Source organism: Protopterus annectens, chromosome 13.part0, assembly GCF_019279795.1.
Source record: "Protopterus annectens isolate FY-2018-M chromosome 13.part0, PAN1.0, whole genome shotgun sequence".
Classification (NCBI taxonomy): Eukaryota; Metazoa; Chordata; order Ceratodontiformes; family Protopteridae; genus Protopterus; species Protopterus annectens.
In genome coordinates, this window is record NC_056747.1 from 990,090,825 (window position 1) to 990,117,391 (window position 26,567).

Genomic DNA, 26,567 nt, shown 5'->3' on the forward strand with positions numbered 1-26,567 from the left:
AGGTTTATCATAAAGACACCTTATTAGTGAGGTAAAATTTTCTGAAAATCCATATTCCATCAGTCCAAGCGAAAGGTAATCCCAATTCATGGAATCAAATGCACTGTTAATATCTAAGCAAATGACATTCATTTTATTTTTTGTTTTGTTTATGAAATCAATAAGGGACAAAATTTTTATTATATTGTCATATGTATTTCTGTTTTAATGAATCTTGTTTGATCATTCTCTGTCAATAATGGCAATATTTGTTTATTCTGATTGCATGATCTATCATTTTATAATCTATATTTTATAAACTTATAGGTCTATATGAGTTACACTCATCAGGTTTTTTATCTTGTTTCAAAATTGGTGATATTTGAGTATATTTTCAAGAAGGAGGGCATTTATTAACATCTTTGACTGATGTGAACACACTTAGTAATAGATTTAATGCATTATTAGATAGTAGATTAAATATCTCTGGTGTCATATTATCATTACCTGCGGCTTTGTTTAATTTTAGTTTCTTGATTTGTGCTTTAATTTCTGTGATAATTATATCTTTATCTATTATTTTTTTTTTGTTCATTTGATAGTCTTAGTCTTATATTTTCCTTAAGGAATTTTCTAAGTGCTTCACTTGATTTCACTTTATTTTTTTGACTATTGAGTTTATTAAAATACACTCTAAAGGCTTCTAAAATTCCTTTTAAGTCTGATACTTTTCTTTTTTGTCTATACGGTATATTTCTTTTATCTGGTTTACCTTTATCATTCTTTTCATCCTGTTAGCTATACTTTGATTTTTTATTTTTTTTTGGATTCATAGAGTAAGCGCATATTTTGACCTTCTCTAAATTAATCATTGTTTTATGGTTCAATATCTCTTAAGTATTTTTCTTGAGGTCTTCTAATTCTTTTTCTGAAGCTAAGTTGCCTTTATGAATATCTAATTTAATTTTGTCTATTGTAGTTTGTAGTTCTGCCAGTTCTTTATTCCAATGCTTTTGTTTGTTTTTGTATCAGGCTACCGCCTTCCCATATAAATATGCTTTCATTGCATCCCACATATATATGTCTGCTACCTCATCTGTGAGGTTTAAATCTAGAAATGTTTGCATCTCTGCAGTATAGTACTGTTTAAACTCATTAAGGTTTGCTATATAGGCTGGAATTCTTATGATTGTAACTTTTCTCTTAAAATTAAAATCTATTTCAAAAGTTATTGCATTGTGGTCTGCGAAGGTGCAGGTGATTGTTTTGACTTTCCTTATTTTTGTGGTAAGATCTTTTATTATACACACTCTTTCTAGTCTGGAAAAGTTATTATGTCTATGTGAGTAATGTGTGAATATCAATGAGTCTTGTTCAGCATATGTGTTAATGTCCATTAAGATATAGGAGTCAGTAAACTCTGTAAATAATTTTGATAGTGGGGATTTCTTGTGTTTTTAGCATTTGCATCTTCTTTTTTCATTATACAATTAAAGTATTCTGCAATTATTGCATTACCTTTGGAATGTTGTATTATGTCCTCTAAATGTTGTTTGCCTGCCCTAACACTCAGTCCTGGTATTTAATATTTTTTTACCAGGGTATAAGCCAAACCATTTACTAATATTGACACTAAACAAAACATTCTTGAGTTACCATTGACTGTATTTATGATCTTGGACATCAAGGTAGTCTTTTTCCATAATAGTGCTACACCTCCTTGCTTTTTATTATATTCTGAATTTGCTAGCAATGTGTAATTATGCATATTAATCTTATTAATGTCTTGCTGTATAAGATGTGTTTCTTGTAAAACTACTACTTGCACTTTACATAGCTTAAGATATATTTGTAAACTTCCTCTTTTACAGCTGTTATTTAAGCCACTGACATTGATAGAAATGCATTTCACAGTTGGTCTAACTATACCTTTGTATTAAACCATTGTCCTGTTTTTGTGTTTATACATAACCTTATATGTGTGCTGAAAACTTTTTACCATCCATTTCATATATGTTATAAATGAATTCAATAAACATCCATTTAAAACATACAAATAAAAACTGTCGGTGTAAAAAGTGGTTTTCCAAATATAAACAACCAGTCATACCCTTCATGGGAGAAAACATCCCATCCTTGAATACCATTCACGTGACCCCTCTTATCCCTATTCAGCATCTTCCCTCAGCTTTCCCAACAACAAATATAACTAAAAGCATCAAATCCTTATTGCTTGTGTGCTATCAAACTTCAACTATTGAATTGTATAATATTCAATTAAACACTATTACAGAGATTGTTATGTAATATTACTGTCCGTAGTTAAATAAAATATGTAACCAACTTTAAATACAACATTGTCCTACTATATACATCTTATATTTTATCTCACTGTATTATTTAATGACCTTCAACCAATATCTGTTTTCAGTGTAACAGTATCTATTGTATAGTGTTAACATTTTATTTAGACAACACTTTATTATGAGTGTATCTCTTGCTTCATTTGCATACATATATCTCCTTTTACCCATATGTATATTTCTAAGTGACCGTTTTAATTTTAGTATTTCTTTATGTCAGATTTAATATACAGCTAAGATGACTGTTAGTATTTGTTGCAAACCCCATGTGTACACAGTCCAGGTAGGTTCATATTTATTTATTTATTTTATTTTGCATTTGTTGACTGGGCTAGTCTGACTGGATACATGTCCATTTTCAGCGGAGGCCTGGGGAGAAAAGCTCTAGACTTCATACTACACACATACTACAAAATACTATTTCATATATACATATAAATCAGGTTTTACAATTTCCAAACAGAATTAAATTAATTAAAAGGATCAAAACATAACTCAGTCACACAAGTTAATACAAAGTATTTAGGTTATTAACCAAATAACTAGGATATAGTCACTTAGAGGCACATAGAGACAGGAAGGCCTAATTAGGCACACAGTTGAGGGAGTAAAGGTTAATCGGTGGCAAAGCAAGGACATATCCACCATGTTTTAATGTATATTATACAATGACCCCCCCATTAATATTCCAAAATGTGCACATTGATTGACCAGTGTGCCCATTGTAAATCCCATAATATACTTTCAGTTTATTCTAATTCATTTAAAATGACTACCAGCACCCACTGCACCACAGAAAAGTGCCCCAAGCAGTATTAATAGCACTCTTGTAACTATTAGCACATAGTTTACAAAGGAACAGATCATAAACATTTGCTTTTTAAAGTTATATGACCATTCACGCTAGAGTCAAAAGCAATATAGCATTGTGTATCAAACTATTAAAGCCTGAAAGCATGCATGGTAATGCAATATTTCATATGTTAAGACATGGCAAGTTAGTACTGCTTGTTCTATATATTAAAGCAGTTCTTTGATATTTGTCTTATTTTAGATGTTTTATACTGAATTAGTATAAATAATAAAAGGCATTTACCTTGTCACTCATACCAGAGTCAAAAGCGGTATAGCATTGTGTTATTAAACTATTAAAGCCTAAAAGCATGTATGGTAATGTCATTGTTCATATGTTAAGACATAGCAAGTTAGTAATACTTGTATATATTAAAGCAGTTTTTTGATATTTGTCTTATTTTAGATGTTTAATACAGCATTAGTATAAATAATAAAAGGCATTTACCTTGCAAATGAGATTGTTTCTAATCAGTATATGTCACCCACTTCATTTTATATTTCATGGCGTTTTTTTTTTTTTTTTTTTTGTAAAATATGGAGCTATCTACTTATACTCTAATATTTGTTTAAACATCTTTAGATTTTCATCTTTATTCGTCTCTCAGCTTCTTCTTCTTGTCATTTGTTTTCCATTCATTTTTCTCAGCATGGCATTTCAAACCAAAAGAACTCCAATCCATTTCTTCTATCTTGTCTAAGACTTTGTTACTTGATATATGAGTCACTGCTGTTTCTATTGAGTCAAATATTTTTGGGCCATCACTGAAGCAGATTTTAATTCTTACTGGAAAAAGCAGATGTACTTTGAGTCGCCTTTTTTAAGTCCTTTTATTAGTGGTAAACACACTTTTCTTTTAGCCATCACCCCAGATGAATAATCATTATCAAACCGGATTATGTGCTCTCCAAATTTGATAGGGAATTAGACCAGACAGTTTTTAATATAAGTTCTTTATTTTGAGATGAAAAGAGTTTGACTATGACTGACCTGAGACTGTTTGCTGTTTTGTTTGATACTGAGACTGGCTTTAAGGATCTGTGAGCTCTCTCAATCCCATCGGAGAGAGCCTCTGGAAGCTTTAAAATATCTGGAAGCCATGTATTAAGAAAGTTCACCATATTACTACCCTCATTTCCTTCTGGTATTCCATAAATCCAGAGATTATTGCATCTGGATCTATTTTCTAGATCTTCAGTTTTGTCCATTAGTGAAATATTTTGTCTATTTAATGTGTCAATATGTTTTTCATAGTCAGAAATTCTGTTTTCATTTTCTATTTTCAAGTTGTGTCATTTTGTCACTGTCAATTCCTGTAGTTGTTGGATTTGCTTTTTGCTATTCTCTTCAAAAATATCCAGTTTCTTGTTCATGTTATCAAATTTCGGTGACAAGTCCTGCATTGTTAATAATTATTGTGAATAATCCTTCGTCATTGTTTGGTCAGACATAGTATTTTTTGTGAAGCTCATCTTTTCTCTGGTCCTGATGCTTTCTCTTCAGGTTTTTGACAGGAATATTTATAGAAAATACAATTTTTTTTAATGTAGACTTCTTATACCATTAGTTGTGATATTCCAGCAAAGTTGAATTGCCACGATCAATATTTTTTAATTTTTCCTGTCAGAAATAGATTTTAAGGACAGAGCTAAATAAAGATGCTCCCACTCAGTTCACATGCTGGCCATGCCCCATGTGTCTCCCTTTCTTGAGAATAAAACATAAAATTTATAAACAAAATAGTGGGCTTTATTAATCGCACAACAAAGCCATGCAGATTACTACAGAACAATCAGATGGTTTTCATAGACAGGTTGTGTAGTATACAAAGAGGTTTTGTATACTACACAAGGGTTTCTAATTCATACACTCCTTCCTGTGGTATGCAGCTGTGAGGATTATCAGAGCATGTAAATGTGGTTCTCTTTGGTCATGACCTAAAAAAGATTTGTGTAGTACAGCAATTCATAGAAATTAATACTTTGCAAGATCCATGCAAAGCATGGCACAAAATGTATGGATGCAAACTTTGATTTAGGCATATGCAGCTATGCAGCTCATTAAGAGAATATGTTCAGAGTGTAACTGAGCAGCTTTGCTCCTTTTGGACTGCTGATCCAAGTAAGCAGTATGTATATAAGTGTCAATGCCAGTATGTGTCTGCTTGTATCTAGTTATAAGGACATTGTATACTGTGATTGTATACATGAAAGCTTACTGTAAGTGTAAGTATATATGTTTCTGTGTGTTTTAGGTGGCTGTTTACTGTTTCCTGATGGTGGTGTGAATGAGGAAATTGTGATGATAGGGTGTTCTAACAATGAATGTGTGAATGTCGGTTTGTGTGCACAAATTTGTCTGTGTGCCTCCCTTTTTTAATTTCTCCAAATCTTTTGGGTTTCTAATACCATTCCAGGAATGGACTCCATTCCTAAGTCAAAGTATGATTAAAGATCATGAAATTAGTATTGTTTCAATCTTTGATGTCAGCCAAAAGTGCTCTTCACAGCACTTGCAATGTGCCCAGTAATGATTCATTCTGCAATTCGTATGGAGTTACATGTATTGGTACCATATCTAAATATGATTGTAGATTCTTTTTTATAAGACCCATTGCTCCTACTACTATTGGAACTATCTGGGTATCTTTCTTCCACATTGCTCTCATTTCTGCTTGAAGATCCTGATATTGTATGACAGTGTATGTGTGTGTGTGTTTGTGTGTGTGTGTGTGTGTGTGTGTGTGTGTGTGTGTGTGTGTGTGTGTGTGTGTGTGTGTGTGTGTGTGTGTGCACGCGCGCACATGTGAGATTATATGTATGTGTCACTCTAGGTTTTTGTGTGTGTGTGTGTGTGTGTGTGTGTGTGTGTGTGTGTGTGTGTGTGTGTGTGTGCGTGCGTGTGTGTGCGTGTGTGTGCGTGTGTGTGTGCATATGTGTGCATGGCATATGTGCATGTGTGGGTACGTGCATGTGAGTCTGAAGATATGTATGTATATCTGAATATGTATGCACTTACACATACACATGTGTCTCTCTGGAGGGAAGCAGTGTGTTCTCTTCTAGGAACCCACACTACTTCTCCCATAAAATGGAAGGGTTCTCAGCTGAACAGTTACTTAAGTTGGTCAGTTGCGCAGCCATAATTATACATATTAGTTTATCTATTACTGTGCAGATTATGAATGACTACAGACTACATTAAAGTGAAACAGCACAACTGGAAATCTCTGTGAAGTATGAGTTGTGCTGCTATACTTGTTTCCGTAGACGCCACTCATTGTTTTTGCAGTAATACGCAGTCCCCTGCATGCCTCAGTGGTGGAACCCTGCTCCAGTACTATTTATCTCTGTTACACAACTCAGATAAAAAGTGAAAGCTTTTAAAATGGAAAATTTACCTTTTATTTCATTAAGTCGCACAACCTCACAGCACCTACAATACAACAGAAAGCTCTCACATACCATAATATGTAAAAAATATTACAAATGCTATAGGTCCATAGGTACTTACTAAGCATTTGGTCTGGGAGACCACTGAGGAGCCTAAATCAGTTTCTCCGGAGCACTTTATGGTTCAATGACATACCAAGAGTCATACTATAGACAAATTATGTCTGCGGAACTCAAACCCTTGGCCACAAAAAGCTAAATCCTAAAAACTTAGCATTAAGTGCCAAGCTTTCTATCCATGTGGTGTCAAATGATGACTTCTTGATCTGCAGTCAAATGGTCGCTTACTGAAACATATCACTTTAGGCAAAAGTGAACCCAACCACAAGGGATGGGAATGAAACTCACAGTCTTCTGCTTTTTCAGAAAAAAAGAGGAGTGTACAACCTCTTGAACCATAGACACTGCATCAGCATAGAGTATGAGAAAGGAGCATACAAACAATGGTACATTAACTTGGCCCACAACATTTACCGTTAACAATCCATGATAAGGCTTAAGGGGAGTAGAGATGATTTATGCAATGACTAATGTGACTGTACGAGCTACACTACATGATTTACATTTTACACAGTGTTTAATTATATCTCTCTGTATCTGTATGCATTCATTAGCCTAATATAACAAACACATATTAATGCAGAATGACAGTTTGCCTCAAAAATCATTCACACACTTGCAGCTACACAACATATTCCCTGATTTAACTGGGTATAACTTCTAAGTTCACTTAAAGGGTTGCTTGAAATCAATGACAGCCCATTTGATTAAAGATTCTGAATGACCACTTAAATAGCTAAGATTTCATGAAGAATATAGTGACAGTGGTATTCAAACAGTGAGCCTGGTGACATCATGACCCCGTATTTCTTGTTTTTTTTTTTCTATGCCCTTTTTGTCCCTGTACATGTTAAGCATCAATCCTACTTAGAGAAAGACATGCTTATTTGTTCTTCAGTCCATTAGGAATGTTTGACCAATGTTAGGGTGAGAGATGTCAGTAGTGGACCATCATACAGGCATCCTAGAGAGAATTTTGTGCACTTGTCTATCAGAAACCTCGCTATGAGGATATATTTTCTATGTGGCTGAGTCCTGCCCTCTCCCCTCAGGCAGGGAAACATACTAGCTGCTGCATCAGAAGGCCCCACGATGCCTCCCATTTGCAAGCACATAATAAAGTGATAGTTTGTTGATAAAATCTCACTCCTGGAATGCATGTCTATGTTACCCCCCTCAAAAGGGAATGCAGCAGTATGACTCCTGCTCCACCCTGCTGTCCCATTTCCCCATCTATACCACTCAACTGTACAGATGTTCACAGAATGTCCAGATTTTTACCTCATATTTTTGGTAAATTTTTCATAAAATTATGGTTTTCTAGAAAATCATTGGTAAATTATTGATGATTTGAGTTAGAAAATAATGACAGACATTTGAGTTTCAGACTTCATATCCTTCATAAAATTTGTGCTAATGCAAAACCTGTTATTCTATCTACTTTCTAAACTTGTAAGAGCAATATTTAAAAATTGTCCCTATTTTTGAGGCTTTGTCCCCCCATTTTGTATGGCTTTGTCCAGATTTCTTACTCTAAGAAGTTGAGAGGTATGCGCCCCAGCCCCACAATGGGCATACCTACCCTTACCTGTAAGCTCCATCAGCATTGTAGCTACTACTGAAACTAAGGTTGCCAGAGTTGTAGTCAAGGCATTACACCTCTACAGAACCAGAGCTGGCAGCCATGCAGTCATATTTCATGTCATTCCTTTTCTAGTCCAAGCTAAGTATTTGAAAATGGGTTGCTAAACCCTAGCCTTTCTTATGTTGATGTGAATCTGAATTTCAGATGATGTTTGTACCCCTCTTTTTTAAAAAGTCCAGCGTTGAACAGTGAGATTTACATTCTACAAACAAAATTCTGAGGTGAGAATGAAAAGGAATAAAGAAGTCATTAAAAGGAAATTTATTTCTGAGAATTAAAGAAAAAAATGTTTAGTTACCCCAACAGGAAAACCTGTGAGGGAAAAAAATGTGCACTTCTAATGTGAGCTTTTTTTTAACTTTTTAGAAAGATGCTTTGGAAGGACAACTTGCGGACACTGAACTTCGATACTCATCAGCTCTGATGAACCTGCAGAATGTTATCAATCAGAAGGAGGCAGAGTTAAGCAACATCCGTGCTGATATTGAACGTCAGGCAAATGAGTACAAGATTCTTCTTGATGTCAAAAATAGGCTAGAAAATGAAATTAAAACTTACCGCATTCTGTTGGAAGGTGATGAGGGAAAGTGAGTAAAAAACCTGATGATCTTTTTTGTAACATTATTTATAAACATATACACACACACACACACACACACACACACACACACACACACACACACACACACACACACACACACACACACACACACACACACACACACACACACACACACACACACACACACACACGTGCACACACACACACACACACACACACACACACACACACACACACACACACAGCTTCAGCTAAGTCCTGACATGGTCAGTACTTTTCACATTGTACCAGATAACTGTTTCTTAGTATTTTGACCTTTCCATGTATACTTACTTTTTGTTTAAAATTTTTTCAGGTTTCATACTTCACCACAACATCCCTCTATTGTAACCAAACAGACAGAAACCGTTGGTATGTAGCTGCTTTTTTCACTCTTTTGCAGTAATCTTGATTGTTAAGCATATTACCCTAAATGGAAAACTGCAGTACTGAGTGACACATGTTTTCAAATGCAGTTTAATAGCATTTCCTAGGATGATTTGTGTGTGATTTTACCTCATCTGGGCTGGTGAGATGCTGCAGTGGTGCAGAGTCATTGTGGTTAGTCTTCTTTGCTACTGTTTCCTTCTGCTGGCTGATCATAGCCATACTTGTCAGCACATCTTTGTCCTACTGACCATAGCAATACTTGTCAACACATCTTTGTCCTGCTGATCATAGCCATACTTGTCAACACAGTCTTGTCCTGCTGACCATAGCATACTTGTCAACACATCTCTGTCCTGCTGACCATAGCCATACTTGTCAACACAACCTTGTCCTGCTGACCATAGCCATACTCGTCAACACATCTTTGTCCTGCTGACCATAGCAGTACTTGTCAACACATCTTTGTCCTGCTGACCATACCTGTACTTGTCAACACATCTTTGACCTGCTGACCATAGCTGTACTTGTCAACACATCTTTGTCCTGCTGACCATAGCCATGTTTGTCAACATATCTTTGTCCTGCTGCCCATAGTCATACTTGTCAACACACCTTTGTCCTACTGATAACTACAGAGATTAGTAAGTTTTAATGATGTGCCATGTTATGTTGATGGAGGAACTTCAGTAAGATGTTACTATCTTTGCAGCTAATAGTGCAAGTGTGGGACATATTATTTCATGCACACAATACATCTGTACATGCACTTTTGTACAGGTCCTTGAGTTCTTCCCATTTGCCACAATGAGACAAGCATTAGCCAGTCATCATTCTTACTAGCTTCAGGGAGAGAGAACAGAATTGGAGAAGGCACAGGAGAAGGGGTTGAAGGTATAGAGTAGAGAGTTCAGCTATGCTGTGTATATCCCATAATTTTCCATTCCCAAAAATCATCCTCACCTTGACTTTGCACCAGACAGTTCATGTTTAATTAGCAGCACAGGTGACTGAGGGACCAGACATAGGACGATGGGAGACAGTGGCTGATGCTGGATCAGCAATCTTGTGGGAATGGAATGAGTTTAGCTTGCTGCATGAAGAGCCAGGCAACTTCACATCAGAAGTGGTGTGTCATTTGCTTAGGAGGCTGTGCGTGTATCTTCCGAAGGCAAATACAGTGGAAATGCTTTGAAACTGTTGTCATTGAGCAACTTATTTTTTTCTAAAGTTTTATTAAAATTGCATAATTCATTTATTTATCTGATAGATCTAGATGCAATGAAGATGAAACTCCCAATGACATATCACATGTATGTGAAGAAGAAATATGGATATGGGAAAGAAAAAGAGATTTTTAATGTGGTATAATATTTATGCAAAGGAGAAAGCAAAATTAATCACTACAAAAAGAGCAGCACCAAAGATATTTGAAGAGAAATACAGGCAAAGGAATCTGGACATGGAAAACTTTAAAATACAAAAAATAAAAAGATACAGAGGAAAAGTAGAAAAGGAGATTAGTAATGGAGAAGTTAAGGAAATAGCAACTGAGGTTATGGAGGTCCTATGAAGTGAAGGATTCAGTGTAGAAAATCTAACTCAGAAAGCACCACAGCAGGACAGAGCAATAGACATCCAAATTAAGGAGAACCCAGTGGAACAGGAAGCAACTGGTCAGTTGCCATATGAAGGTATTTTGGAGCCTTCCACAGGAAAACAGTATAAACATTCACTGGAAGCTGAACAGCAAGGGAAGGAACAGGAAACCGTGGCAACTCTGATGCAGTCAATGGTGAGGAGTGATGGGCCAGTGAGTTCCCATATGACAGAGCAACGGATGACACAGGATGAAATTGAAGATAATGTGCCACAAGAATATGCTATAGAGCTTTCTATAGAATGCCCACGGGAAATGGAGAACAATAAATGTTCCCTCAGTTTAGACGATAATGAGATAAAAGGAAAGTTGCTTGATTTACTGGAGATAGATAGACATATTAAGATCAATTAAAGAAGTAGACTGCAGAAGGTCAATAAAACACAAAAGGTCAGAAGGTTGATAAAAGAAATGAACAAAGTAATTATGACTGTCTATAGAGATCCATGCAATATAACAGAAGTAAACAGAATATATTACTGTGCAGCTAAATTAATAAGAAATAAAATTCTACCACAAGAACACAAGGTAGTAATGGAAAGGAAGGGGAGAAATTGAATACCCTCATGGAAACATAGAATAGAGAAAACTATAAAGCAATTAAGACAAGAAGTATCACTGTTAAAAGAGTATAGAAGAGGGAACAGCTCAACAAAAATACACAGAAAGGTAGACATGATAAAAGCATTGAACACTATTATAACAGGTCAGGATTTATCATGCACTATTGCAAATAGTAAACTAAAAATGTCAGCACAGGCAGAAATACTTAGAAGATAAACAGATAAATATAAAGGAATAATATAAAATAAGCAATTTAATGATGGCACAAAAACGTTTTATAGAGAACTGGGAAACAATGCAACATGAATTGAAAAACCACCAAAAAAAGAAGAAAAAGCTACATTTTGGATAAGTATTTATGAAGATCCTGTGGAACATAACAAAGATGCTAAACGGTTAGAAGAAGTAAAAGAAAGAAAAAGAAGTTCAAAGGTACGGGATATGAAATGGGATGAGGTAACAGCCAGAGAGATTGAAATAAAGATAAGGAAAGCCTCTAATTGGAAAGCCCCAGGCCCAGATGCAGTGCAAAACTTCTGGTTAAAAGTATTAACATCTTTGCATGAAGATTTAACCATAAGTAAGAACTATTTATATGCGCACCCCGAACAGACTCCAACCTGGCTAACAACAGGAAAAACAATGCTCCTACTTAAGAATAAACTGCGACTAACCCTAAAAACTATAGACCAATAACTTGCCTTCCAACAATGTATAAACTATACACTGAAATTGATGCTGACAGAGTTTATAGTCATTCAGAACAAAATTTAATAATGGCAATAGAACAAAATCGTAATAAAAGAAAGTCATATGGAAAACAATATCATTTGTTGCTAAATAAAAATCATAATGGGGAACTGTAAAAGCAGTAAGAATCTAAGTATGGCATGGATTGACTACAAAAAAGCATTTGACAGTATCCCACATTCATGGATAAAAAAGTGCTTAAAAATGTATAAGATACACCCTACACTGATTGATTACATTACAGTGACCATGAAACAGTGGTAGACCACTTTGCAATTATGCCATGATAAAGGACAAATTATTATTCCAGGGGAAAAATATCAAAGGGAGATATTCCAGGGTGACAACCTGTCATTGCTGCTATTCTGTCTTGCCCTTAAGCCATTAAGCTGTCTACTTAACAAATTAGGCCATGGCTATAATTTGGCTCCTAGAAAACAATGAAGTGTATATATATATATATATATATATATATATATATATATATATATATATATATTAAGAAAGAGAGATGACTCACTATATATTTTCATAGTCAGGCTGGCACACATTCAGAGCAGTTGCTTGTGATAAGACAAATCTGTATATAAAGACTGATGAAGGCATCTCAGATAGCACATTATCTAAACATGCATGCAGTTGTATCAAATACGGAAGTTATAACACAGTCAAATATTATATTGTACTCTACCTATGCACACCCACCTGCCCTAATGACTAATGAGAACCAACCCTAAGCTTAGCCCTGAGCTTCCTCTAACACTTAGTCTACACCTTACCTAATACTTTCTGTAACACTACCACTAATCAGATAAATTTGGTCTGAACAATAGTTGTATGGTTTTGTGACAGGATTGCAAATGGAAACTGCTTTTCTTTTGCAGTCTTTTTAGTTTTGTTGTTTTTGTTACTTTTGGAACTGTCTGGGTATCTTTCTTTCACATTGCTATCATTTCTGCTTGCAAATTCTGATATTTTATAACTTTATGTCTCTCTGTGTGCAAGACACTTAGTCACTAGGTGTAGCAATTTCAATGATCAATGCTACTTTTGTCTTCTTTTCATTGACCATTATATCTGGTTTTCTCTCGTCTGTCTTTTGATCTATTGGTAATGGGTGATCCCATGTGATGTAGATTTCATCATTTTCTATGGTGCTTTGTGGCTCATGTTTCTAGTGTTTTTCAGCCACTTCAGTGCCATAATGTCTGCACAATCCCCACTGCAACAGTCTTACCACACTATTATGCCTTTCGGTATATAGTTTTTTTGCCATTAGTATGTCACAATCAGCAACAAGGTGTGTGACTGTTTCCACTTCTGTTTTACAAAACCTACATTTGTCTGTTTCTCTCACATGTTCAATGGACTTTGTAAACCAGTGTGTATGTAGCCCACTGTCTCAGGTCGCCAATATTAACCTTTCATCTTTTGGTTTGAATTCACCTTTCCTTAACTATTCCTGCATTCAGTCCTGATCAACATGAGGTTCTTCCAGGAGTTTTCTATACTTGCAACTATATTTATGTATTTTCCACATTTCTTGACTTCTCATCTGATCCTTCACCTTATATTCTTTCTTTTGTTTTTTGGCACGTTCAGTTGCTGCCTGATTTTTATCTATTTTTGGTTTGATTTCCATTCCTGTTTGACCCTGTTATGCTTTTGCTAGACTTAGCAGGTAAGTCAGTTGAGATTTATTCTCCTCATGTTTCAAAACTTTCACTACATTTGGGTTTTGTGAGGTCAGCAGATATGTCTGCAGCCCCACAATTGCAGATCTATACATGTAATGAATTTCAAGGAGTCCCATACCTCCTTCGGAATGGGGAATATATAATCTTGGTATGCACGGATTTTTATGAATCATTGATGAGCAAGAAGCATCCTTCTTGTTTTCCTATCTAATCTATCCAACACCTGTTAGGACCAGTCAATCACTGCAAAACTGTAAGTAAGGACAAGAAGAGCAAATTGGTTTATAGCTTGAATTTTGTTCCTAGATGTCGTGTCTGTTTTCAGAACTTTCTAAAATTTTCCTTACTAAGTTTTATTCACAATTGTTCGTGTTTTATTGCTGATCCTTCATCAATTTCCAAATATTTATACACTCCCCCTTGCTTATGTTCTATCACATTTCTGTCCCAAACTGATGCTTTCTTGGTTCTGCGGATTTCCTGCTTTAAAGGTTGCTTTTGCACATTTATCAAGACCAAATGACATTCTATATCATCTGAAAAGGTTTTGACTACTTGCAATTGTGCTTTCAGTTCATCTGATGAGCTATACAGTTTTAAATCATCGACAAAGAGAAGTTGATTATATATATATATATATATATATATATATATATATATATATATATATATATGTATATGGTTTACTATCAAAATTCTGAAATTTCAAATAAAATCCATTTGGAAGAGTGAACAGAAATGTTGAATATCAAGCTATTACTGAGGTGGAAATGTTGAATCTGCTAAACAAATTCAGCAGATTCGACATTTTTGCAGAATAACAAATGTGATGCCCATATGGGTGCTCAGGTAAGTGGAACTCTTACACTTCACATCATGTTTTTCAGGGGGGCAAGCCCCCCTGTACCCCCTGTGGGGGCTGCACCCCCACACTCCCCTGCTAACTATATATTCCAACTCTGAGATTGCACTACAGTGAGGAAAGGGATGAGTGTCCCAAACTGCACTGCACCATGATCTCTATTCAGTACATCAAGTTCATATCAGCAAATGCACAGTGACATTCGCTGATGTGAAATATTTTTCATGTAATGGTCAACAACATGGGACTCAGCCATCTGCCGATTAATTTCCCATCTACAGAGAATCTGCATTTGGGATTTTGATAATAAACCTATGAATTCAGGTACAGTAAGTTGTAAACATCTAAGGGTCTCCATACACAGTATTTCATATTAAAGTATGTCAGCATAAAGCTGCCACTCCTAAAAATTTTAGTTTGGACATTATCAGCTTCTACAGGCATCTATAATAATCTATAATAATGTAACAAGGATGAATCTTCAAGTACATTTTATGACTCTTGACATTCATTTACCAGACAGTGACTGCAGAGTATACTTTCAAATAATTATTTTTACATTATGCTTTATTACTCTAAGTGATATCTAAATTAATCCCTTCAGCAATTCAATAAGAGCAGGTTGCAAAATGGGTAGATGTGTCTTGCAAATTGCAACCCACCAGAATTCCACAGTTAGATTGTTTATTTGGTTGATTTTCTTCATATTGTAGATCCTAATGCGTATATGGCCCTTTTTGGAGAAGAATCTGGTGTTCATACTGAGTAGGGTAGATCTGTCCAGATTCCTTTCAGACAGCGCATCAAACTTTTGTTCTAGCTCCACAGACCTAAAGCAAACTGCAGATATCTGAGACTGTACCTTCTAAGGCTGCTGCCTTGAAACAGGTCCAAGTGATAGATCCTAAAGCATCGTGAAAGTGAACATCTGCTGGTAAACTCCACTGAGCAACAAAATAAGGCATTATGAGTCACTGCGATAAAGCACAGATTTTATAAAATATTTTGAGACCATTAGGATCATTTTTACTGAGCTATACAATGGAAAGCATGAATCTTTTCGGAGATCCTATGTGAGAGATTGTCAACATAACTGTCTATTTGCACACAAAAGAAGAATCACCAATAAACAGCAAAAATAAGTCAAATTGTAAACTCTAAGGCAAGTCGAGGAGCAGGAATCAAGAAGTAAGAAATATAATCCAAGAAACTTTATTGTCAAATGGTGAGCGCTTTCACAAAAAAATTGCTTCATTAGACCAAATTCAAACAATGATGTCACATCCTTTTATACCCATTAAAATTCAAATGAACCAATCATTCATAGACGTCACCTTTAAAGCTATAATGTACTATAGATATATATACATATATATATAGATATATATATATATATATATATATATATATATATATATATATATATATATATAGATATATATATATATATAGATAGATATATATAGATATAGATATATATATATAGATATAGATATATATGTATGCAATATATAATACATAATATATACAAATATTAAAACTTATATAACTTAAAAAATAAACAATGTATCTCACAAAATATAAAATATATATAACACAATATTAAAATAACATAGTAAAAACATATATAGGACATTTAATACATCTATATTTATTTCCTACTTCTCAATTTGGCTGTAATGGCTATATGGTCATTGAGCCCTTTACCTAAATGGGCTCTTAACCTCACAATCCAGGTAAGCTCTCTAGTTAATGCTGACTGTAATAGTAAGAACCTTGTCTGCTTAGCACAATGCATAGTCTGTTCTTCATTCTATATTAGAAAGATGAATAGACGTCTTCATGAATGCATTAGGGACCACAACTATTGTTATAGGCGAGGACATACATATAGTGCATTAGCTAAGCACACTATAGAAAATGGGGTTAGCCATCAGTTTAGATTTAGGGTGTTAGAGCTTGTATATGAAGATGCTAGGTTGGGGGATGTTTCTAATAAAACAGAAACTAGAGAGCTTACCTCACCATTTGTACAATAAATTGTCTTGGATTATATTTCTTACTTCTTGATAACTGTCTATTTGTACAATATTTAATGGATTCCTATGAAGAACTTTAATGATCACCAGACCAGCATAAGGAATGCTAAAAGCAAAGGATAATTTAAAATCCTGAAATAGTGAAATGGGTTCTGACAGGTCCCACAACTCTCTGAAAAGAACGTGTTCATAGGTTCATAGTTTCATGGGTGTGTACTAGACTAGCTACCACAGGGACCTTTATAAGCCTTGCCATGCATTCTAAGATTACTCAACATGTTATGGTGCCCTGGATGTTATTTTAAGGTGTATATGTAGGTTAGGGCATAGGTGGTCAAGCAACTACAGACTGACTCTTTCCATTAGAGAAATAGGTGTGAAGTGACTCAGGTGTGAGGTGATTTTCCTATTTCCATCCACTCTGATCAAGGTCACACTTGAATAGGGTCAGGGAGGAACTCTAGTTCACATGAATGAGACGCCTGTTCCAGAGAAGGGGGATTCTCTAAGAGATGTATATGTCCCTCTAACATGTCCTATTTATGTTGCAAGCAAGGTTTAAGTCTCTGAATCTCATAGTACTGATGCTATTTGTTTTATAGATATGCAAGAGATCTGTTAGAGCAGGAGACATTTATTTATTTGTTTAGTTAGTTAGTTAGTTAGTTAGTTAGTTAGTTAGTTAGTTAGTTAGTTAGTTAGTTAGTTAGTTAGTTAGTTAGTTAGCATTTATTTACATTTGTTTACCAGAATGATCTGACTGGACAGAGCCTCTTTTACAGTGGAGGCACAGGAGGAAAGCACCACAAGAATTCACACAAAAAAAATAAAGTTTTTACAATACAATTTTCAAAAAGTTATACGACAGAAAAGCAGAAAATTCAACAGTTTATAAATACACGTGAGCAGCATGCATTCAGCAAAATTTAACAATAACAATGAGCGCACTTTATACAGTGACTTGAGAAAGATTATCGACCAGAAGCAGAACAGGATAGGTCGAAGTAGTAATAAGAGAAATAGTATAGAATATCAGCTGGGGTCAAAAAGAAAAGCTGGAGTAGCTAATACAGGACTAAGTGAGATCCATGGGGGTGTGAAATCTTACTATTGTTCTAATCACCACAGAAATCCACAGAACTTCTTTACAGGAAACTTTTTTTGGATATTTATTTTACTGAAGTATGCCCCATTCCTGAAAAAAAGCATCTTAGGAAACGTACCAAACAAAAACTTAACTGAATAGAACTCATGAGCTGCCTAAATTAAATAACAAACCATTGGGTCTGGTTTAACCTTTACAAAATATTCTCTTTTCATTGTACAGAATTTTTGATTAAATGTTTGACTGCTCTGCTTCACAACAGTTTGGAGATGTTATGCTTGAAAGACACAGGTTAGCTGACAGAAATCAGCAAGAATGTTTAGCACAAGGTACTGCTGTGACAGTTGTATAGCTTGAGATGCTGCCACATAATAGCAGGTGACACATCACATACTGGATGTGATCAGCGTGACATTATGAAACTTAATCTCAAAACAGCTGTGCTATGCATTGCCAGAATTTGCAAATGAATAATGTCTGTGGAGAGACTTGTAAATTTGGATCCTGGCTTGTCCAAAAACTGAAGCATACAGGCCACATGATGTTATCCATAATGAAACATTGTCATTTATAAAATACAAACTCAAATTATCACAAAAAAATATTTAAACACTGCAAGAATGTACATGAGTGATGATTCAGCCTGTGACATCACAAACGACTCCTAAAGCACTGTTTCTAAAAGGGACTTGCATCCTCCAGCATTGGGCTTGGCCCCCAAGACCAGAGTAGTGGATTTGCCCAAACTGGATCCATTTCAGCCATAGTTCAAGAGCCACATCAGAATACAAGATATTAAAACATTTTGCTCTAGTTATAATCTAAGGAAATTTTGGAAAAAAACTAATTACCGTTACAAGCTTCATAAATATTATGCCACTTCCAATCTACCAAAAATTCATACAAGGAACCTTGTATGAGCAATTTTTGAAATATTTTGGTGATAAAGGTAGTGTGGACTACACACTAAGGCAAGGTTATACATTAAGAGTTCTGACAAATCAGTGGACTGTTGTGTTCAATTAAAATATAATATAAACATAGGTTCATAGGTTCATAGGTTCATAGGTTCATACTAGGCTATCTGCCCAAGGGCATTTATAAGCCTAGCCCATAGTTATGTGGCTTTCGCCACCCCTTTAGTTTGAATAAAAACTATGCCTATCATTTTTCTGTGCCTCTGTCAAGCAGTGACACTGAAGTAATCCCTGGGGTATATCTGCGATCTCCCATCCATTGGTCAAGATTCCTCTTGAACAAGGCCAGCGAGGTGCTCTGCCTCACATGTACCGGGATTTTGTTCCACAGCATAGGGAGTCTCTGGGTGATGAATCTGTCCCTCCAGCACGTTCTATTTATAACCGTGTCAAGGTTTAAGTCTCCGCCCTTGTGGTTCTGAGGGATCTAGATTTTTTGAGGTGAAGCATATTCATCAAATCTGGGTTTGACATGGCCTTATATGTCAGGCACAGGTCACCTCTGAGCAAGCGGTATGAGACTGAATAAAGCTGGAGTTCTTTCAGTCGGGCAGCATAAGACATATTTTTGAGACCCTTTATCCTTTTGGTGAGGAACTTTTGGGGCCTTTCAAGCTGCATCAGGTGTCTGGTCAGATACATTCGAACGGGCATTATACTCAATCATAGGTCTAATGAGTGATGAGTACAGGGGGACGATGACCTCCCTTGATCTAGATGTGAATCCCTTCATGATCAGGTGGGCGATATAGAAGGTTTTCCTAACTACTTTAGCAACATGAGTGTCAAACGAAAGACTACTGTCAACTTGGGTCCCCAGATCCCTGATGACTTTTTCTGTGCTCAGTGGATTGTCACCTATATGGTAGCTAGGGGTAACCTTGTTTTTCCCGAATGGTATGACTATGCATTTTTTGGCATTTAACTTCAGGCCATGGCTCTGGCACCAGTTATCTGTTTCTGTGAGGCCCTTCTGGAGGATATCTGTGTCAGATGAGTTTTCGACTGTGGCGCCCAGTTTGCAGTCATCTGCAAACTTTGTCAGCCATAACCCTCCTGTGTTTGCTTGTACTTCAGAAAAGTAGATGCCGAACAAGAGTGGACCCAGGACTGAGCCCTGTGGGACACCACTTGTGACAGGCTTTGAGTCTGACATGGCTCCAGCAACTCTGACCCTGTGGGTTCTGTCGCTTAGCCAGTTTGCAACCCATCTTGTGATGTATGGGTTTACATTCAAGCTGATGAGTTTTTCGATGATACCTGAGTGGGGTATTGTGTCAAGGCCTTTGCCAGGTCGAGGTAGGCTGTATGGACTGCCTTTCCCTCATCAATGGCCTTGGTGACTGTCTCGAAAAAGTCAACCAAGTTTAAGAGGCAGGATCTGCCTTTGACAAAGCCAAACTGGGTTGGATCCAAAGTCTGCAAGTTCCCTATGTCTTTATTTATGAGTTCCATTATGATCCTCTCCATGGCTTTGCAGATAAGGCTTGTCAAGCTAATGGGGCGGTAATTTCCAGGGTCTGTGGAGGCACCGCCCTTATGAAGTGGGACCACAGTCGCCACTCCTTATCCTGAGGTGAGGCTAAGATTAAACAGCTGTCCTAACTGTGGGTTTAATTCCTCGTTGAGTTCATGAAGCACACAGCCGGGGACACCATCCGGTCCCATGGATGCTGTGTTTTGCCTTAGTGAGGGCAGTTCTCACCTGGGTTGGAGATGTTTGGGGGCTACAATCCTCTGGAATAGATATCTCTCCTTTTGGGGAGGGGGAGAAGTTTGCACTGAACCTGTCAGCCAGTATGTTAGCAATGTGTGTAGGTTCAGTAATTTTCACATCATTTTGAACTAATTCTGAGCATATCTGGGAGTTTCCTCCTAGGTTTCTAACATAGCTAAAGAAGGCCTTATGATTGTCTTTAGAGTCCTTGGCGATTTTTCTCTCAAAATTTGCCTTGGATGATTTTATGAGAGCTCTTAGTTTTTACTTATAATGATCAAAGGTGTCTTACCTTTCAAGGATTTTGCTCTATCTTGTAGTAGCTTCCTCCTTTTGTTGTAGAGCTTGTTTATGGCTGGGGTCCACCAGACTGGACGCTTGCCTTTGGTACAGAGAGTCTTAGTTTTGTTTGGGATTGCCTGATCCATGCAGTCCTGTAGGTGCTGGTAGAAGGCATTTGTAAGTGATTCAGCGGTTTGAGTAATGTTTACCACTGGCTCAGGGGCCTTAAAGGAGACCACACTAGTTTTTAGAAGTGTGAAATCCGGCTTTGAGAACTTTTTCACGGTGGTCTTTTGTTTCAGGTGGGGCGGGATGAGGACCTCCAGCGAGATTAGTTTATGATCTGATCTCACCAGTGAGGGGTATACTTCGGTGTTGAACATTTTGATCCCATGTTCGTGATGATGAGATCAAGTATGTTTTCACCTCTTGTGGGGATGGTGACTAGTTGTTCCATGGCATTTGAGTTTATGAACTCCAGGAATCTTTGGGTTAGAGTGTTCGGGCTTGAGTAGTGTTCCCAGTCTATATTAGGGTAGTTGAAGTCACCTAGTATGATGGTGTTTGGAGATACATTTATCCCTCCAATGTTTTCAGGAAGGCCATGTGAGGTTTCTGAGTTTGAGAGGGTGGCCTGTAACATGCTACAAATTGCAGAGCAGTCTTGCCTATGGTTAATTGCACCTAGATGGTCTCCGATGCATACCAACCTTGAGGTGTGGGTGTCCTTTATGAATATGGACACCTCCTTTCTTGGTGTTGTCCGGATTTTGGGGCCGAACGTATGATATGAGGTGAAACCTGTTAGTGCTGGGGTGCTCTCAGGAGCCTTGAACCAGGTTTCTGTCACAGCACAGACATCGATGTTCTCCATATTGAGAAGGGCCTCGAGTGCGTGCATCTTGAGATTGAGACTTCTGGCATTGAGCAGCATTACCCTTAGTTTTTTCCTTTTGGTGTTCTAGGGTGGTAGGTTTAGAATTTGAGCCTTGCCTAAAAGGCACTATGGGGTGGCAAGAGCCTTTGCCAATATCCGGAAGCCCAGGGTGACAGGTGCAAGCCGTCCCTCGGCAGCGTGGCTTGTCCAGCATGTCATCCCAGGCAGACAGACATTGATCCCCTTTGAATGACACCAGAATTTAAGCCAATTATTAAAGCTGATCATCTTATCACTGTATTGTGGCATCATTCTAGGTGAAGGTAGGATACTGCTCAAGGTCAGGGTCATACCTGCCTGGGCTACATAATCAGAGAGCTCCTCGACGTCCCTTTCATGTAGTGCAAGGAAGTACGTCTCAGGTCGTTGACACCAGCGTGGACAAAGACTGCGACGGACTTGTACCTGCTGTTGAGAGACCTGAGTGCTTGCGTTAGGTGGTGGATTCTAGCCCGACAGGCAGCTTACTGTGACCTTCTCCTTACTCAGTCTGGTGAGCGGGACGCCAGTGTGCCTGACTATGGAATCACCAATGACAAGTGTGTCTGGCATTTTGTTTGGCCTTAAGGGCTGTGACTGTTTGACACTCTGACTGTGTGGTCTATGTGTTGCATGTGTTGGGTCGTGAGGTGGTAGTTGTTTGGGTGTCTGCTTTGGTGGCCTCTGCTGTTTTGGTAAATTTTGACCAGAGCCTCCGAGTATGTCTTTGTGTGAGTATGTGTATGATTTGAAGTTGTGATGGTACCATGTGTGACTGGGTATGTATTGTGTGTGGTTGCCTTCTCCTCCTGTCTGGTCTTGCCAGTCCTATGTTGAGAGAGCTCAGCCTCCAGTTTGGCCGTATAGTTGCATCTCTCGCATGTATTTGTGTTTTGTGGGAGAAGGAGAGGATTGTCAGTGTACATGAGGCAATTGTAACATTGCCTCAATATTCCCAGGTTCACCAGTTGAGCTGGAGAGGACACTAGCAACTGATCCCTCGACATACTAGAAGTAGTAGATAAAGAACTTTCAAAGGACTCCGGGAAGTGGGTTTTGGGCTGGTGGGGTACTATCTATAATAAGAGTGCTTTATCAAGGTGCAAGTACTGTAGGAGTAAGTGCTAGGCTTTACAGATAGAGAATAGTCTACTTGGGAATCAAGTAGAGATGAACTTTTCAGTTATAGGATATGCTGGTTAGATCAGCAGTACAGTTTAGCGTGTTTTATAGCAGGGGCTGAAGGGAGCTAGGAATTGGCCCAAAACGACCAATGGACTACTAGTTTCTGGCTGAAACTTCACCAAATCGGACAAAAGGCGCTCAGTGCTTCCCACTCCCACTGGTAAGCAAAGAAACTTCCCTCCTTCCTAATAAGGCAATGGATCAGTAACAGGAACTAAAACAAAGCCCAGGGATCAGCAACTCTGAAACTGGACTACTCTAGTTCAGTAAAGTGGAAAACAAGAGATTTTTGTTTTATTACAGAGATAAGGAAAAACAGACAGTAAATGCTATAAATGCTGTAAATCGGCTAGCACTTTAGTGTGTAGCCTACAGAAACAATTTGCAACAATTAGTAACTTAAAGTGCAATAAACAGTGTAAAATGCAGAAATCACTTAAAGTAGCAGTAAAACAGGCGAAATGCAGTCGCTAGCTTAATAACAGTAGGAAAGCCACAAAAATACTTATATCTGGTAGAAAGTCACTCTTTTAGCTCTCTGCTGCTTGGATCACTCTGCAGGCCACCACGAGGATCTGTGCAGAGTTGGTACAAGCTGGAAAACACGTGTTTAGCGTGTTTTATAGCAGGGGCTGAAAGGAGCTAGGAATTGGCCCAAAACGACCAATAGACTACTAGTTTCTGGCTGAAACTTCACCAATTCGGACAAAAGGCTGCTCAGTGCTTCCCACTCCCACTGGTAAGCAAAGAAACTTCCCTCCTTCCTAATAAGGCAATGGATCAGTAACAGGAACTAAAACAAAGCCCAGGGATCAGCAACTCTGAAACTGGACTACTCTAGTTCAGTAAGGTGGGAAAACAAGAGATTTTTTTTTACAGAGACAAGGAAAAAACAGACAGTAAATGCTATAAATGCTTTTAAGTGGCTAGCACACTTGAGTGTGTTAGCCTACAGGTAAAATTAAGCAACAAATAACTTTTAAGAGTGCAAAACAGTTAATCAACACAAAAACAGTTTAAATAGAATGCAGAGCTGTATAAACAAAATAATATGTAGTCGCTAAGAAGTAAATATTCAAAAGCCAGAAAAAATACTTAAATCAGTTATAGCAAATACAGTTATAACAAATGCTCTGAAATATACTGTATATTTCCAATATGTTTGAGAAGGACAGTCAGAACACAAGAAGGTTCAGGCTAAGAAGAAAAAAAGTTTTGTTTTACTTTTGAAAAGGTAAAAAGGAGGAACAGAAGGCCTTATCAAATGTTCTCTGTATTAAGAAGAATGAGCTAATGACACTAGACTGGGAGGTGTGTCACAGTAGGGCGGCAACTGCAAAGCCACCAAGTATAAGAGCAAGACACCAACAGGGAGGGAGGGTGGAACAAAATAGCCTAAGACAACAAGCTATGAAAGTTTTTAAACAGAAAAAGATTTCTGAAGATTCTGAATAGACAAAGTGCTTTATATATATTAAATTATAAAACAGTAATCTGTTAAAATAATCAAAAATACTTATATTTTGTAGCTCAGTTGTCAAACAACTTCTCCAGCCTGCACCAAAGACCAGAAACACAACTTTTTTTTTACAAGAACACAAAAGAACCAGCCCCCACTAGCCAAGAGATAATTACACAGAGTAAATGTTTCAGTTTATACAATAGCCTAAGACAACAAGCTATGAAAGTTTTTAAACAGAAAAAGATTTCTGAAGATTCTGAATAGACAAAGTGCTTTATATATATTAAATTATAAAAACAGTAATCTGTTAAAATTTTAAGAATGTCTTGTGTAATGGTCTTAGCTATGGCAGCTTTATAAATTTATACTTACGTGTCACATCTTTTGTATCTGTACTAGCATTAGCAGAAAACATTAATGTTTCATATGGCAGTGTTTTGTTTTATTTGCACAAAATATTCTTTGAATTTTAAGTGTGCATTCACAACCACGACTTATTTCTGGTTAGTTGTTATCAAACTATATGACTGTTGAACATTTTAGCAATAAACTGTGACTGAGTGTGGGTATCACAGGATTAACCCACAGTTTGTGGGATTTGATTGCAAGGGGGAAGCACATTATTTAAGAAAAATGAAATTCCTTTCTTAAACAATGTCTTTGTATTCAAATAGGTCAGAGTAGCCAGACTACAGAGCAACAACTGGTTTCTCTGTCTCTTAAAACATTGCAACAACTTTCTAACCCTCTGTCTGAAAATTTGAACTGTGCCCTTAACAGAAAAGTGATGGAAAACTACAGCATTGTTTCAGTTCTTTGAAGTATAACAACCTAACCTTCCATGATTACTGTGTAAAAATGTTATTTTCTTTACATAACTGAATTTTCCTGTATAGCACTCTTTGAAGTCATATTGTTAGAAGGAATGTTGTGCAAGGGGCAAAGAACCTTTCTCAAACTGTGCACTGCTAACTGCATTTTTGACTTCTTATGTTTATATTGTTGCATGTGATATAGTATACTATAATACTGTTCCTAGCTGGATAGCCTGGTAAACAAAATATTAAAAAAATGAGTAAAACAGTCCTGCTTTACTGCAAATATAATACACGTGGAACAATAATCTAAGATGCTCTTTTCTTTTTAGTTAACCCAGTTATTACCAAGAATGTCAGGACAGTCGTTGAAGAAATAATAGATGGAAAGGTTGTGTCAAAAAAGGAATATCCAGGACCTCCAGAGAAATTACCGATTTGATTGACCTACCTCATACTATAAATGCATTTTTTTCTGCTCAAATTGTTATTATAATACAATTTCAGTACTCTCGTTCTTAATAATTAACTTACTGCTTCACTGCTTCATTACTGTTGGTCTTCATGATCTCAGAAATACTCCCCACTTCTGCTTTTCATGTTTTAATGGATCACTGCTGCTTTCTCATAGCACCGAAGTTCAGGAAAGCTATAAGGCTAACAGTAACACCAGATCTAAAAACATCCATCTACCTTCCCCCTACTTATTTTAAGAGTTAGAGCTTTGCAAAATAACATCTTTTGTTTTCATTACAACAGATCCAGGCAATTCACTTTGCACATTTGTAATTTTAATAGTGAAAAGAGAGAACTGGATATAATTTTGAACCGACATCACCTGTTCACACACATATTACAAATAAAAGACTTAAAATAAAACACAGATTTTTCTTGGCTCTAGTACTCTGATTTTTGCAATGGTTGTGAAAATATTCCTAAGGTCAGTAACAGTCAATGTAAAGTTTAAATGTCATTATTGAGTTACTATAAGTTACTGTTAGATTTTTCAACTATGAGGAATTGTTTACATTTGGACATCTAAATAACACTTTGCAAAATGGCCAGCTGTAGAAATTCCAGGACGGTACAAGGTTCTGTTTCTTTGAGCTTCAGCTAAAAGATTTAGTTATAAATCCCAAATGAGTTGGTTTCTGTTGCCATGTGGAACAGCTTAAGCTAACAACTTAGCCTTTTGA

The 26,567-nt window shown here is 36.8% G+C and overlaps 1 protein-coding gene across 1 annotated transcript in view; it reads left to right on the plus strand.

The window, feature by feature from the left end:
* LOC122788021 (keratin, type I cytoskeletal 13) overlaps positions 1 to 26,254 on the plus strand; it is a 64,807-nt gene extending 38,553 nt beyond the window's left edge. Inside the window, exons 6-8 of the mRNA XM_044054944.1 lie at positions 8,719 to 8,939; positions 9,270 to 9,325; positions 25,704 to 26,254. Of these exons, the coding sequence (XP_043910879.1) occupies positions 8,719 to 8,939; positions 9,270 to 9,325; positions 25,704 to 25,813 (387 nt within the window). The 3' untranslated portion in view covers positions 25,814 to 26,254. The remainder of the gene's footprint in view (positions 1 to 8,718; positions 8,940 to 9,269; positions 9,326 to 25,703) is intronic.
* Positions 26,255 to 26,567: the final 313 nt, after the last annotated feature.